General features: G+C 38.7%; 1 protein-coding gene across 2 annotated transcripts in view; it reads left to right on the top strand.

The window, feature by feature from the left end:
* The window catches only part of adcy8 (adenylate cyclase 8 (brain)), a 153,995-nt gene that overhangs the window by 34,056 nt on the left and 103,228 nt on the right, over positions 1-16,711 (top strand). For both annotated transcript variants that reach the window (XM_038286163.1, XM_038286162.1), the window contains exon 2: positions 9,844-9,993. In XM_038286163.1, the coding sequence (XP_038142091.1) occupies positions 9,844-9,993 (150 nt within the window). The remainder of the gene's footprint in view (positions 1-9,843; positions 9,994-16,711) is intronic.

Below are 16,711 nucleotides of genomic sequence, written 5' to 3'. Positions count from 1 at the left end.
GAAGTATTCAGATCAACCAATCATCAGCATTACTTCCTCACATGCAATCAGGCTGATTAATCAACATTCAAAAGGATTCTACTTGCTGATAGGTTCAACTCTTTGCAGAACGACCGATCCATATAAATGTACACCATAAAGTGGTTAATTCCCCAAAGAAGGAAAATGCCACCACAATTACATTACACATAGTTATCACAGTAATTAAAAAACCCATAAAAACCATAGTAAGACTGCATCATAGCTTTAATGGGTAAAAGCAATTATAAAAACTGGAAAATCATATGAAAAGCATAAAAGTAATATGAGGACTGTAAGAGAAACCCATTAACGGAAAGATCTGCATTCATGCCTGCAGGAGAAAAACTCTTTAGATAAATTATCCAACGTTTTCTCCTAATAAAATTGACATTATTCCTCAAACAAATCATCAAACATTTTTCAGCAGGACTGGCACCACTGTTAGCTGTCCTTATAACCAATAGGAAAGCTCCCTAAAAGGAAAACAAATGAGACCCTCCTCCTCTAAGGACTTGGAAAGATGATTTTTTTAATGGAGTAAAAAGAAAAATTGCACTTTTTGATCTAATGTTCTGTTGCAGTTCCTGTCTTAGTCAAGAGTTATTAGACGGTTGGGTCCACACTGGTTCCACCAGTTACATTTCTGTGCAAATACCAACACGAGAGCAGAGCGCCGTAGAGACAGGTGGGAAAAACCCTCCAATAGAATATCAACTTGCTCTCCATGAAGCATCATGTCTTTGGAGAGCAGCAGAAATCAGAAAATCCCTCTTCATGCTCTATTTTTCCCACTTGAAATGTGCTCTTAGTGCAGCAGTTTTAGTGCAGAGGAAAACAGGAGCTGAGCACTCGAGTGCATCTCGCTCTCTGATGGAGGACAGCAAACTGTCTGTTTGAGGGTTTTATCTACTGTGACACGATTCTGCCTCCAGTCCAACAGCGAAAGAACTTTCTTCTTCCTGGAAAAAAAAATAAAAAAATCAAATAGAGCCAGCAGGGGAGGAACAAAACCTTGTTTGATAAACATCACTTTGATCTAATTTATGCTAATCTGCCTCTTATGAACTGTAAAAAATATCCAGTTTTTAACTTCAGTTTTAGCAAACAGTTGGATTTTTTTATGGGAGGATAAATAAAGTCTTTGTCTCATATGAAGGTGGTAAAACTCTGACATTAACCTGTTTAAAGTGATTTATCATGTTTCATCTAACTGACCATTTTCCAGGTTGTCCTCTTCACTTGTTGCATTTCTTTATACAATATTTTGAATAATGTCTCTTCAAATGACAAGATTTTGCTGTAAGAAGCTGAAGATGCAGATTCTGAAACAAATAGTTAGAGATTAGTTTTTTCTGGTTGACTAAGAATTTTATCTATTTTTTTTAATTCTCTCTCATGTTTTGACCATGAAATCTGAACTGGATTCAAAAAGACGATTGCACAAAATATTTCATGATGTTAAAAAAAAAAAACATGCTTTTTGCATGACTTTCAGGAACATGTCTGTCTTTAATTTTTGGTCTGAGTTGGCAATAAATAAAAATAATTCACCCTCAAAACTATTTAGGAAAATATCCAGAAGAACTTCTGGTTGTTTATGAAGTTCCTGGTTTAATTTGTTGTTTGAGTCTTTGCACTTTACTAGTAATATCAACATATAAACATATATATATATATATATATATATATATATAATATATATATATATATATATATATATATATATATATATATATATATATATATATATATATATATATATATACATATATATAAAAAATTCTTCCCCACCCACCAGTCTCCCCCACTGAGCCCCTGGTATTTCTCTAGTTTCTCATGTTCCTTTTTTCCTGATGTTGCAGTCACTTGGTATTGCTTGGTTTTATTTTTTGTCCACCACCACAATGTCCGGTTGGTTTGCCAATACTATTCAGTCTGTCAGGATCTTGGCTCGGTCATTCTCTACCGTATTTGGAGCCAAAATAAGTGTTTGGATGGAGCAGAAGTCCAGAATGAGCAGCTCACAGGACCGGCTGTAGCTCCAGCCTGGACATCTTTGGATGGTTCTCTACTTGGTTCTGGTTCTTCTCTAGACTCCCTGTTTGATTCCTTTAGGAGTTTGGCTCAGAGAAATCAGAAAATCTGACAAGTCTCATTAGGCAGATAACTCCTCTTCTTCTGGTCTGAACCTAATTGCTTTAGGAAAAGAGAAAAAAACAACAACTAAGCTTTAGAAAACTAAATCGACTGGAGGCTGCAAACAAATAATTGCATATACATGAAATCTCTGTTTACATCTTCATTACTGTGTTAAACTGAAGAACAGCTCATGAATCTTTCATAGATTATTTTAAAAGCTCCTGCATCTCAAACTATCAGTATAAGATCATTTACCAACAGAAAATCTATAATAAATGTCTAAATAACCCGTTTATAATAACAGCTTGTGGGTCATGGTTATTACATCATGTATTTTTCAAGAACATTAACTTTGGAGAAGGCAATTATGACACTTTTTTCATCTAAAGTCCTGATGAAGGCCTTTAGTCAGGGCTTGGTGTGTGTGCATTTCTTTATGCATATGTATGAAATACGCTGTATATCTGCAATGTTACACCGTCAAGAGGAGCACTTGGGTTCAGAAATGTTTCATAGCTGGTGAGATAAAGGCCTTATCGTGTGCGTAAGGACAACGTTAGCAGATATAAAACATGTGATTCTGTAGTTAAGCTACACTTGATGGCAGATTCCCTCCTTCCCAGAATTAGTTTTCCTAATTATCAATGTGTCGGTTTATTCACAATTTATTTGCCTTACTAGTTACCCCTGTAACTAAATAGAATAGAATAGATTAGAATCGAAAATCCCTTTATTATCCTATAATGGGGAGATTGCAGTGTGTGCAGCAATACATTTGTTGTTAGTTTCCTGGCAATAAAGAAACTTTTTTAGGAATGCCTCGGTAAAACATTTTATTGTCATGATTAAAAGGTTTTTAAACTGTTATATATAGTTATATATTTATTTATATATATATATAAACTAAACAAACTAGATTATATCGATATTAAAATGAAACTGCAGAGAAACTCACTGATTGCGTTGGTTTGAATCTCGATGAAGATGATTTTGCCCTCAGCTGCTGCGGATCGATGTTAATCTGTGAGATCAGATTTTAGCTTGAGCATATTCTCCTGGGTTTGTGTTGCTTTATGTAGGAAGATAAAAACAAGCTTTTTATAGAAACCGAGACAAACGGAGGGCAGCAGTTGTTTGGAACCTGTTCAGACTTGTCTGTGACTGTAATCATCCCCATTCTCCAAACATAAACAGTTATTCTTTGGGGAGGGTCATTCTGGTGTTGAATTCACAGTGAACATCACAGGGGATGTGTGTGTGTGTGTGCGGTGGAAGCAGTGGACAGTTTCCATCCATGAACTGAACTCTCAGCTCACCTGCTTTAACATTTGCATCATGTGAAGCTTCAGCCCGACGCCGGTGAAATCCCCCGTGTTGCACAGCCTTGCATCAGCTCGGCCTGTCTGAAGGCTTTAACATGCTGAGCTGCTCTTCACTGAGCACGCTCAAGGCTGATGAAAGCCTTCTGTCTTCATACAGTCATATTTCAAAGAACAGAGGCAAGCGGCCTTGTTTTTCTGAGTCACCTCTGTTTTTTATCTAAACATGACACGTGTGTTTCCTTCAGCCTCCGAGCGATCTGACAAGCAAAAGAAAAGACATCCCAGATCCTGCTCTTTATTTTTATGTGCACTTTAAAAATTAAACTAGTTATAATAAATTGAATTACTCTAAGTCAATACAAATATTTACTACATGTGTAAAATGAACTAGAATCACAACATAAATGCGATAACATTGGCTGTGCATGTTATTTCATCCACATTTATTCACTGGAAAGATGAGAAATCCTCTGGTCAGTTTTTTGACTGCAGCTTGACTGATAGGCATGTGAAATCTTCATTCATGAAACATGGACACATTGTGCCGTTTTTAGATATTTTTGCACAGAACCAGATTTATCAGCCACTGGGAGGATGAACCGTTAAAATTGTTGGAGCAAGATTGGATTAAAAGTAAATATATAATTTACAGTGGCATGCAAAGACATTTTTGGGGGCAGGTGCTGAGATTGGAAAAAGGGCACTTTATACGTCAAATGGAGCCGCCAACAGCAAAACAATGGTCTTAACAATCTTCCGCTGTCCATAGGTAGCAATACCACATTAGTGTAACTTAATAAATAACAGTTAAACAAATAAATAACAGTTCAAATCCACTAATATAGAGCCAAAGATTCCAGAATATTCTTAAATTTGTTGGGTATCTAGTATGGCAATTTGCAGATTAAGATTTACATAAAAAAAACTCTATTATGTTATTTCAAGTGTATAATATGTAATAATCGTTTTTAAAGTTGAAAAACTCTCATTTCACTGGCTGATCATCTTGTTTCCCTCTTCAGATTGGGGATAGATGCAGTTATTTTCAGAAAACATAACATATTTTTTGGTCATTGTTTGCAGTACAAGATGTCTGTCAATAAACATTGATATTGAAAATGCAGCTTAATCTACACATCCCACCTTAAATTAATAAAACTTTATCAAAGTTATTTTCAAGAATTTTTGAACATTTGGCCTTATATTTAGCCTTATGTTTGCTTTTCAATTAAATGATTAACAAACAAAAGGTAAGCCGTGACATGAGTTAAATAGATGTCATCAGGGAGTCCTTGGACCTGGACCATTGGAGCAAATCAAAAATTACATCTATGAGATGCTTTATGTTAAGTTTTTTTCCAAATTAATCAAAGAGTTGCATTTAAACCGTTCCTTGGCGCCTGATAGAGGCCATCAAAGACATGCCATGAACTAACTGGTTGGTAAAGCAGGTAAATATGCTTGTTTAGTTATCTGGACGGTTAGCTGTCTCTTCACCAAGGCAAGGCTCTATTGAGGCGGTGCTTCACGTCTCGTGGAGCAAAATTACAAAAATCTAGACTCTGGGTTTGATAGGCTTTTAAATTCATAACTGTTTTTTTTTTTGGTCCAAAGATTAAAAGTGTAAAAAGTGTCCAGAGAGGAAAAGGGCAGGTGCTCTAGCACCACCTAGTGTCTATCTGTGTACGTCCCTGATTATTTAGATTGATCCCTATCCATCCATCTATTTCCATCACGCTTATCCCAAGTGGCTTCTGGAGGGGTGCTGGTGCCTACCTCCAGCTGTCTATGTGCATGAGGCGGGGTACACCCTGGACAGGTCGCCAGTCCATCGCAGGGCAACACAGAGGCAAACAACCATTCACGCACACACTCACACCTACAGACAATGTAGAGAAGCAAATTAACCGAACAGTCATGTTTTTGGACTGTGGGAGGAAGCTGGAGTACCCGGAGAGAACCCACGCATACTCAGGGAGAACATGCAAACTCCATGCTGAAAAAGCCTGAGCCGGGTCGAACCCAAATCCCTGCTGCAAGGCATTGCACCACTCACCAGATTGATCCCTTGTCTGATTGAAATCCAGGCACATAAATTTCAATATGAAGCTAGTTTTTAAGCAGCACAGCCCAGTTCCAAGGAAACCCAGATGACACTGACTTTGTAGCAATCTCTCCTTTTGAATCAAAACTTGGAACAAATTTGGTTGCATCAAGACGTTTACTTTGCAGCAATCTCTCATTCTGAGTTTGTCTGTTACTTTAGCAGAGCACATTAAACAAAGCGGCAGCAGCACCGGTAGTTGGACAGTTCTAATAAAGCACTGATTTAGGATGCAGATGTTCAGCTCAATTATCTTTTTGAACCTCGATGAAAGAAGAAACTTGTTGTCAAACATTTTTTGACAAGCAGCATTTTTCTATTGTGTCTTGCAGAGAGGACGGTGGGTGGTATATGCTAGAGAGTGTAAATGCAGGAGCCGTGCTCATTCATCTGACGATAATCACTGACCTGTTTTTATTTCCTTGGCTCCGTGATCACATCAGATCTGGTTTCAGATGTTCTCGTCCTGGCTCGTCATCTTGTCAGGGAGGATGAAAGCTTGCATGTGACGTCAGGCTCATTTCTGACCTACATTATTAACTAGATCTTAACACTTTTATTAACATGTGGAATTGCAGGGTTATGATTTTACCTCTTTAGGTGGGGCACAGTGAATTTACCCGGGGGCCAAATGGACAAATGTTTAAAGTTATATTTGCAATCCCTTAATTTGAATAGGAAGCTTTTTCCACTCTTAAGTAAATTTTCTAATAACAATCCAACTGATTCTTCACAGAAGCAGACCAAATCGGAGGAAACCAGCTTCCAGATTCTGCTTGTGCGTTAAGATAAGAAATACATCATAGGTCCCTGAATAATTCATGTTTGAGTGAAGGAACTAAGACAGATGAGTCATTGTGAAGTAAAACCGGAGCTGACAGTAAGCAGGACTCCCCCTCACTGAGTTTTTTTATTTATTTAATGTTGACATCAGAGTGATGAGTTCTCTGGAACGGCTCTTCCAGCTGCTTTTTGACTATGCGTGATTATTCTCTGTCAAATTGCCAGGATTTTCTGATGTAAAACAATGAAAGTGTTAAAAATAAACAATCTGTAAATATTGCAACATTTATGCTGTATAACCCAAGTGGAAAAAAAAAAAAAACAATGAGTGAGAGATATAAAATGTGCAGCAGTCTGGTTGCTTATTTGTTCACAGCCTTGTTAAACCTTTACTCTGGTTTCAGTTTCAGCACTGAGTCTCATTAAGTTAAGACCTGCCGTTTGGTACAGTCAGGCTGATGAACCTGCGATGAAGGTCAAATGTCTTGGTGTTATCTTTCTGTCATTTTCTCACAAATATCATTTAGCTAAACTAGAGTTTGCAAAAAGGATCGAATGGCACAAAGGTATCAGTCAGGTGCGGGATGCTGAAGGTCTTTCATAGCGTAACGTCTGCATAATGTCAAGGTATAGTTGGCTACCAAAATTGGCCAAGTAGCAAATTTTGCACCATATAGTGACTTACTCCAATAGCTAAATCTCACAAATGATCTTATTGTTCCTCGGCATGTTGTGCACCTTTGCTAGAAATGTCCTTAAAAACCTTTTGTTATTTTTATAATTAAGGCACAGTGTGTGTCTGCAGCCTCTGGTGTTTGTTCTGCTCTAAACCTCTTCACACACTCTGCTTTCTGCTTTTATCAGCAGATCGAGACTTTGAACGAGGCATAGCGCACCTTTCCTGTGTTTTTGTGTTCAGTATAATATTTTTGGACTTTTTTGAGTCCAGATGAATATGATGATGATGAATCTGTCAATGATCACTGGATGTCTCCTTAAAATGAGGTGCACCTTTGGTAAAAATGTCATGGAAATCTGTTTGGTGGAGGTAATGAGAAGATGGAAAAGGTTTAGGGAGGCTCCCTGTATGGAAGGCAGAAAAATCGAAGGATCAGGAATTACATAGAAGCACTGGTTCTCCATCTGGTTGTATCTTCGGTTTCTTAGGGAACAACACTTGAGAAATTATTGTTAGATACAATGTAAAGTAGTCAGCGTATATCTTCCATCGCAGTGTAATTTTGCTGCTTCTCAAAATAACTCACCACAGCCATTTATCTCTGAATCGCTGTTAGTAAAGGAGAAAACACCAATAGGTGAAAAGGTCCAGATGGTGCCCAATTAGCCCTTCCCCTTCCCTGGTGTCATGTGAATCGTTATTGTTCCAAGGTCTCAGGTGTGAGGATGGATCTAGTGTGTTAAACTTGGTGTTATCGCTCTAGCACTCATACAGGTCATCTACAACATGGCTCATCCTGGCAAAACACTCAAAATGACTGTAAAACAGAAGCAATTTCTTCCAAAGAAAATATTCTTGTTTTGAACTAAAGTGAGGTGCACTGATCATTGTCTCGCATTGGTCGCTCTACAATCTGCACATCCTAAAGCCTCTCATTTATTGAACAGGTATTTCAAAATGATACAGGCTAAGGTGTCAAAATGGTACATTAATACTGATTTCCAGATGAGCTTCCAAAATCAATTTATGAAGCTTTTCAGTCTTTCTTTGCTGTATATAATTAGAAGTGAGAGGTTTATTTTTGGCCTAAAAACTTTTTCCATTTCCTTCCATAAATTCATGCTATTAATTGATTTAAGTGATGAGAGCACCAATTTCAGTGAGCTGCTACATATATTTATCTGTTTTTTACCTTTTTATCTGTCGCAATCATCCTGGTATGTTTTAAATATCTTTATTTTGGTGTGTGTGTCCTTTTTTTGCCAATATTGCTGTAGGACTAGATGTTCCACAGCTAGCTGATAGCTAAACAGCTTCGCTTTCACAAGCAGACCATTATGACTGTTGCCAAAAGGTAGCATTTGATACCTGTATATTAAACTTTATTGAAAATGATTCAGTGAGTAAAATTGTATACAAGAGACATGGAGACAGAAAGCGAAGTAGGAGAGACAGAGGGGATAAGATCTAAGGGGAGAGAGAGAGAGATAGAAACAGGGAAGGGTGCATGAAAAGAGTAAATAAAAACACAACAGAAAAAAAGACAACATAGAATATATACAGTCACTCCCAGAAGCCTGCCTCCATACCTTTATTAGATGAGAGGAACAGAAAATAGAGAGCATAACAGCAAAAAGAAGACAATAGACAATCAAAATAATCATAAAACAAAGATTAAGGAGCAATGGGTATCCTTTAGATATATGTGTGTCTGAGTAAAAACCTATGGTGAACACACATTATTAATCAGGGAGGTATATATCTGTAGCTGCTGCTTAGTATTTAGTAGTGTTGCACCAATACCAGTATCGGGCGGGTTTTAATAGCAGGTGTGGGTGCCCTCCGACATGCCCTACAGGGCCCCAGGGAGAAAAAGAGCCAATACAAGCCCCAGATATCCAGAAGCAGCCCAGATCACTTGGACACATGCAGGGCAGACATAGGGATGGCCGCACCCACCAGAGAAGTGCGGGCGAAAGCAGCTGGAGCACAATCCCGGAGGGGCCTTACCCCAAAGGGGCCTAGACGCTGAGGGACCCAACCCAGCGCATGTGACAGGTCACACCCTGGCTGGATGCGGATGAGAGCCCCATTGTCCGAGTACGTGTTAAATCACTGAAATTATGTTCTGGAATTTTTGGTTGGGCTATCTCTTCTAAGAATTGTGTTGGATACCACTATCTTTAGGAACTTTAATGGATGCCACTGATGACCTCTTCTTTTCTCTCCTACTTTTTTAAACATAGTTTTTTTTTTTTGTTTAGTGACTCCTTTAAAGTTGTTGGAAAAACTGATAAAAGTGACCCTAACAGGTAACTCCAGATCCAGATTCTTCCCTCCACTGGAGACTTTGTTTGATGCAAATGGACCGAGAACATTTTTTCAATGTTTTAGAACATTATTTCTACAATGTCTGAGATATAATCACCAAACCTAAATCTGTCTGTTGCAGATAAACAGCATTGAGGAGGCAGGAAATCCCACTAACTGATGTTTTGTCCCATTTTCCTGGTGTCTAGAGCTGCTCTCATGTGGGTTTGTTTCTCTCCTGCAGGTTTTACTCATATACCTGAACAGCTAGATTTCAACCCATTTAAAAACGTATACTGTAAAAAAAAAAATGAACTTAAATAGATGTCTACCAAATATTTATTGACATTTTTTAAATCAAATAAATCAGCAAATTGATCCAGCCTGAGAATTAATTTTATAAACGGAACATCAAAAATCAGGTGTGATAATAACCTTTTGGGAAAAGGAGCAGTTTTATCAGAGCTTTTTTTTCTGTGTTCCAGGTCGCAGCTCAGGCTGTGCTCTTCATGTGTATGAACACTGCTGGGATATTCATCAGTTACCTGTCTGACCGGGCTCAGCGGCAGGCCTTCCTCGAGACCCGGCGCTGCATCGAAGCCCGCCTGAGACTAGAGACAGAGAACCAGAGACAGGTCAGTGCATGTGACCAAGAAAAGACAAAAACCCTGTTGACAAGATGCTAAAGATTCTCCCAAGCTCAATCCAGCAGGTGTCTAAAAAAAAAATATATATTATATGCCTGAGTATCTTTGCCAAAAAACAGCCTACAGCAGAACCAGAACCAAGGTACAGAAGGAAATTGGAGAGAACAGCCTGGACTCTGGAAGCAGTTCATTTAAACTGCATAATCAATGCTTACAAGATCATACAGAGCTCAAGTATAACCCTAGACTGAATGGCTCCAATTAACACAAACTAGCAATGAGTGAAAGCAGGCGTAGGCGTGTAGAGAGGTGATCATCATGACAGAGCAGTGGTTTTAATTCAGCCTCCACTAGAAGCCAATCAAAACCCAGTCCCCTTATATTATCGCTGATCTTCCCAATAAAGCACCCAGAAAAGAACAATCCTCATACTCATCGTCACTTGCTTTATCTGGGAATGGGTTACGAGGGAAAGAGCTTCAGCAGAGGCTCCCCTCTCCCCTTCCTCCTCCTCCAGCTCTGCTGGGGGAAGCCAGCAGAACCATGTCAACTGCAAAATGCAGAGAGGAAATTCAACCTTTACTGATAGTTAGCAAGGCCTGCAGAATTCTAAATATTGTTCTTTTTAGGTGCGCTGAGTGCATACTCGATAAGCTCTTGAAGTGATTTTTGTAGGGTGGCCGCTGCTGGGAAGGATAATCAAGGTTCCGTGTTTCTCCATTAGTGTATAATGGTTCTCCTTGTGGTTGACTGGAGTCCAAAAGCTTTGGAATTTGCTTTTAGACACTTTCTGTACTGATTGTTATTTAGGTCTTGTTTCTTTATCGGTGTATAGACATCTTACGCAGTAATCACAAAAACAAAGTAAGCAAAGAAATAAAATGCTAAATCACGGCTTAGTGTGCTTGGACAACTTTTGCCACTTGTCATAGGAACTCCTTAGATTTTCTTTGTCCAACATCACAGTTTCTAAGATCTGCTTCCATCAGGTGTTTTGTTTCAGAAAAGAAAATTGTAAGAAGCCTGACCTGCTTCCAGAAAAGCAATGGAGATGAGAATTGGGGAATATTCGTGCTTCATGCTTTGTTTCCTGACTCGTAGAAAATATACTTGCTGTTTAATTTGCCATATACCTTTCCCTGCTCACTTGTATTAGGGTGGCCAGGAGTGTAAAAGCCTTTCCCATTTGTTCCTGTATATCCATGCTCAGTTTACACACTCCCTCTTGATAATGGATCTGGTTTGAACATCAGCAGCAGCAGCGGCTTTGAATGGGACTAGATTTATCAAATTTAAGTCTGTATGTGGAAGATGCTTTTTCCTTCCCATTGTTTAGTGCTGAAGCTCACTTCCAGTGGATGTTGTTAAAAGAAGCAAAGCCATTGGTGAGTTTCAGTGAACAGGACAGAGTGTCTGCAGCACGTGGATAAAGACTCCCCCGGGAGGAGAATAACACGGATCAGAACATCGATCCGAAGCTGTCATGGACACTTTGCATCTAAGCAGCGTGTGCCGCTACACATCAACCACTAATACACACAGCCTGAGTCATAAAAACACACATCGGTGGAGCTGTAAGACTGTCCAATCAAAACACACACAAACACACAATGACTGGTAGGGAGCTTTATTTACACAGTGGAGTGGACAGCGGCTCTGAGACGGCCCACAAAGCTTTTAGCAGACTCATATTTCCTAGAAGCCTCCGGCTTTGATGAGCTCCAGGATAGTCGTTGTAATGGAGCGAGATGGGGTGCCACCTCAAACACAACATCTTAATGTCAACCAATCAGAGTCCTTTTTTTTTTTTTTATGTCTACCGTAAGAACACAGCAGCTTGTTTTCAGGACAGACCTCTGGACAAAATAAGCTCCTATCCTTTGTTTTTCTTTGCGCTCTGGAGGATTACTGAGATGTGAGCAGGAGCTGCGGGAACAAGCAGCAAAATGCTGCAGCATTAAAGGCTCATCCTGTTTAGAGTTTATTATTCAGAAGGATCAAAGCACTACAAAGCTCTGTCATGGTATATGAGGTTCCTGTCAGCCTTATAAAGATGCTCATTCTCCTTTACAGCACTGTTGCTGTTTTATCTTCCCTATTATTATTAGGCGTATACATTTTAATTTTGTATTCTATTATGCTCGGATGAAGAATTTGCAGCTGTAAGTGACAGACATGAAGCGCTAGAGAGCAGCCAATTAAAAACAAAAACATGTAGCTGTGTGTGCTAATTTTTGTTATTTGGAGATGCACTGGACCAAATCTAAAAAGCTAAAAGCTGTGCCGTCATGTGGAGATCATGTTGTCCTATGCAACAGGATCACACCGCTTTGAAGGTTTAGTAATAGACAGATCCTAGCTAAGAGATAATTAACTAAAAGTTCAGCTTTCCGTAAAACAAATTCAGACTCACACATATCTGAAGCAGCTGCAACTTAGCTCCAGGGTTCCTGCCGTCTGAAAAAATGCCAATTAATCGGAGTGTGTTCCAGGTGTGGTTTTGTATAGAAAAGTACATCTGAGCACGGGTCATATAGGAGGGCTTCTAAAGTCTGCGCAGAGAATTATGGAGAATTATGATAAATCAGTTAATTGTAAAAATGAATCTGCCCTGGATTGGATCCAGGAAGACTTTCGGACTGGCAATCCACTGGCAATCCAGACAAGAGGGAGAGTTGGGAGCAGGTGGTAGAGTTTTTCAAAAAAATTAAGTTTGTCAAGGCTTACCAGTGATGATGACGTTGTCCAAACCAGGGACTCTGTCCACCCAAGCAAACACGCCACAGCACAGCACACTACAAGAAGTTACCAGCTGAAAATTATGTTCAGGTATATAATTTTAAAAACCTCTTCTGTTAATGGGGAGGGAGATTAAGGGGATATATCCTCATCTATTTAAAGGTCAACTAGCTCTCAAGGGATGACGGAATTGGAGGTGCGATTTCAAAAAGCTTCCACTCTTTGGTTCATGTGTTTACAGTCCTGCCCTAACAAACCATTTTTAGAAGATGCTGAAAAACTTTAATTGAAGTGATCTTTATGTAGAAGTATTGGAGACAGGCCATATTATTTGGTTTGAATGGTTTGAAATTTGGCTTTTGGTAATCAAAAGGGCAGCTTTTTGTGCTGGGGTGTAACACCTAGTGGACGTGTTTTAAAAGTTTAGTTGTAAAGTAGTTGATGATTTATTTTAGTTCTTCTAAACTTAATCCCTAAAAATTTTGGTCAGTTAGATGAGATTCAGACATTTTTATATCTGTGTTTTCACTTATATAGTTAATTGTAACGCCTTAGAACAGAGCATCTGTGGTAACGGCTGCCAAGGCGTCTAAGGCAGAAACCTATTGCAGAAGGCAAACACAGATTAGTGACCACATTTATCTGATGCAGGATGATTATGAAATCACAAGGTTTTATAGTTCAGTTCGCGACTATAGTTCAGGGCACACAGAGAGTTTCAGATGCTGAAGCCTGAAGACTACAAACCTGACAGGAGATCAGATCCAAGCAGATAAATGAAGGCAGGATAATCCAGAGGGCAAAGTCAAAGCCTATGTCGAGGACTTATTCAGGATTCAAAACCAGAAGATCAGAGGGCCGATGAGTTTCCGAGGTGATATCAGTTCTGTTAATCTGTTAACCTAACCTGGAATCAGTTCCAGGTTAGGTTAACAGGCAGAATCCAGCAGGAGTCTGAAGACAGGACAGGCAAACAGATCAGAAAAAGGACAGGTAGGCTCAGAGGTCCAGGGGCAGAACGGGTCAAGATCAGGTAATCAGAACATAAACAGGTATGCTAGAGAACTTTCACTTAGGGTTTAAGAATAATCTGGCACTGATGACTGGGAGCAAGCAGGTTAAATAGAGACTGGAGCAGGTGACACAGATGAACAGTGATGAAAAACTGGACAGAGCAAGGCAGGAGAATAAAATGAGTAATCTAGCCAGTCATCAGTGCCAAAAGCATGACAGTTATTTCTGAAATACTAGTCAAAAAGTTTAAAGCTTTTGATTTATTTCTGAGGTTAATATTAAATGTGTTTGCTTTAAATCAAAACAGGTTTTTTTTATTTTGCAAATATTAAAATTTATTTTCTTTATATGCATCTTCTAATATATGGAATGCAGTTTTCAAAGATGCATAAGAAAGACCTGGCAGATGGAAACATAGCAATTCTTTGGTTTTGGTATTCCAATGGTAATGAGTGTTTTCTTGTTTGTTAATAGCATTCAAATACAGAGAAACTACACATAAACAAATGTTGTTGATATCATTAAATGCTAGCTTCAGGAGTGTGACAGTGGTAATGCTTCCAATATCTCCTTTGGGTTCAGCTGAACTTCTACCTAGATTTCAAGATAACAGTAAAATCCACATTTCTTGCAGTGAAGCTCCATAAAACCCTGAAGCATTTGGTTGTGATTCAACAGCAGAGATGTTATTTACGCTCCACTGAAATCTTTCTCTGTCTGGACCATTATTTTAAGGATGCTTCGCTCTGTTTTCCAGCCCAAAAGAAAACAGAACAATAAACAGATCAGCTTGTGCTTAAAGACTGACCATATGCTCTTCTGGTGCAGCTTAATCAATATCAAGCTACATTTTTTTGGTGTAGGATCACATTGGCAATGTTAAGTCTTCAGATTTATAAATTCAACCTTTGATTTCATCATTTAATTACAGGAGAACATTGTTCTTTCTATAACCTTATTGCCATTTCTTCTGCAATTTTTTTGCGACATTCTACATTATAAAATAGCGTAAGCCTTTTGGCTTTTAAGGACTGGATAAACTAGCATAGGAGGCGTGACATCATCTACGGACCTTTGCGTTTTTAACCTGGTTTATTGCTTACTAATCACAATGGAAAGGTGATTGAGGATTTGATGGAGGAGCAAGATTCAGTGTGCCTTAATGATGAAAGCTAAACCAGATATAATGTGTTACATGGTACTGAATCTCTGTTAGATTTAACCCCGGTGTCTAGTGTATTAGCAGGAGTCTGTTAGTAGAGTGCAAGAGCAGGTACTGCTTTAAGAAGGGATCATTATCTTGTCTTGTGTTCAGTCAAGGGGAAAATGCAGATAGTGACCAGAGAAGGTATACATCAATGGATCTGCTGTAGGGTTGATTGCGATACATTTCAGAGTTTATGTGACAAAGCGTCAGGTAAGACTTCAGCTAGTTTTAAAAACATGAATTATCAGTTCACTCAATCAGCAGAAAACTCCTTCATATAAGTAAATCCCCCTCAAAATAAAATATTAGTACCCTGTTGACAGAAGAGTGTCAAAAAGCTGTTAAAGACAGTTGACAGAGCTTTTATAAAGCTTAAAAGAACTCAAAGTATGCAGCATCTTATTCAATAGAAAAAGGCTCAGGCTGTAGTTAGAAGAACTGTGATGCAGGCAAAGAGGGCTAGTTGGAGAGCATTTTGTCGGAAAATAATAAGGAGAACAACTCCAGTGGTGATAAATCTGGCAAAGGGTAAAAAAGATGTAGGGGAAAAACCCGGGAGTGGGACTATCCTGTATTTATTTTGGAACAAATGGCATCAGTTTCATACTGAGAAAGCATAGATTATAGCCAAAAGCTTTAGTATGGTTCACGACTCTGAAAGTCTATCAGAGGTTAGAATAAGACAAGAACATGCTATGGTTCGATACACAGAAGTGTTTGGATGGTAGGGACCATTATTTGGATGCTTTATTTACAATGACATAGATGGCAAAGGCTTTTAAAATGGTAAAAACCAACATATCCTGGAAAAGATCAGATCTGTTATTTAATGTTGAAAATATACACTTAACAAGTAGCACTTACTACTGCTGGGATTATAGAAAAAATCTGGGTCGAGGGGAAGCTCCCATCTACATGGAAAGAGCTGTATTTTTGCCCATCACAGCCAAATAGCTAGCGTCCCATAACTCTTAACTCTAATTTGTGCAAAGTAATGGAATGAATAAATTCAGAAAGAATTTCATGTGGCTTGAAAGAAGAGGTGTTTACCAGGTTCTAGAGTGGTTTCAGGGAGCGGCACAACACTTTAGACTCGGTTATTTGGTTGGTGAACAAAATCAAAGAGCTCATCCTGACAAGGAATATATATTTGCAGTGTTCTTTTACACTAAAAAGGTTTATGACATGTTATGAAAGGAAGTTCACAAGTTGTAGGTCGTTTCCAGGTCTTTTAATTTGGGTAAAGATTTTCTTTTTGATAGGCGTTGTTGAAAACAACTACTGGTTTCATCTTAATATTCATGATGAATCACACCCCTCAATGCAAGTACTGTACTGAGTATGAGTCACAAAGACCAGTTTGGTAAGGCAGGTAACCAACTGTCTAAGTATTGTCATATAGATGGTTAAATATCTGCATATCCTGCAATGGTATATTCAGTAGTGCCCTCTTGGTTACTAGTGTGCTCTTTTGTTTACTGGTACCCTTTAGACCAAAAGAGAGAATGCAAAGGGAAAGTTGATCTCCTGCGGCATTTAAAAACTCTAAACAAACCAAATACTCTGTGTTCACATTTTTACAGATTCCGTAAAAATTCAAAAAATATCCACTGGACTTGGTTTTCAAGATTTGAAGACGTTTCGCCACCCCTCCAGGAAGCTTTCTCAATTCAAATGTCTGGATCCGCAGTGAGTAGTGCATCCGAAAGATAAAACCCCCAGACCAAATATGAGCGGAGTGGTATA

Source organism: Cyprinodon tularosa, unplaced genomic scaffold, assembly GCF_016077235.1.
Source record: "Cyprinodon tularosa strain WSP-4 unplaced genomic scaffold, ASM1607723v1 ctg221, whole genome shotgun sequence".
Lineage (NCBI taxonomy): Eukaryota > Metazoa > Chordata > Actinopteri > Cyprinodontiformes > Cyprinodontidae > Cyprinodon > Cyprinodon tularosa.
The sequence above is the reverse complement of the archived record's forward strand: the minus strand, read 5'-3'. Positions and strand labels throughout refer to the sequence as shown.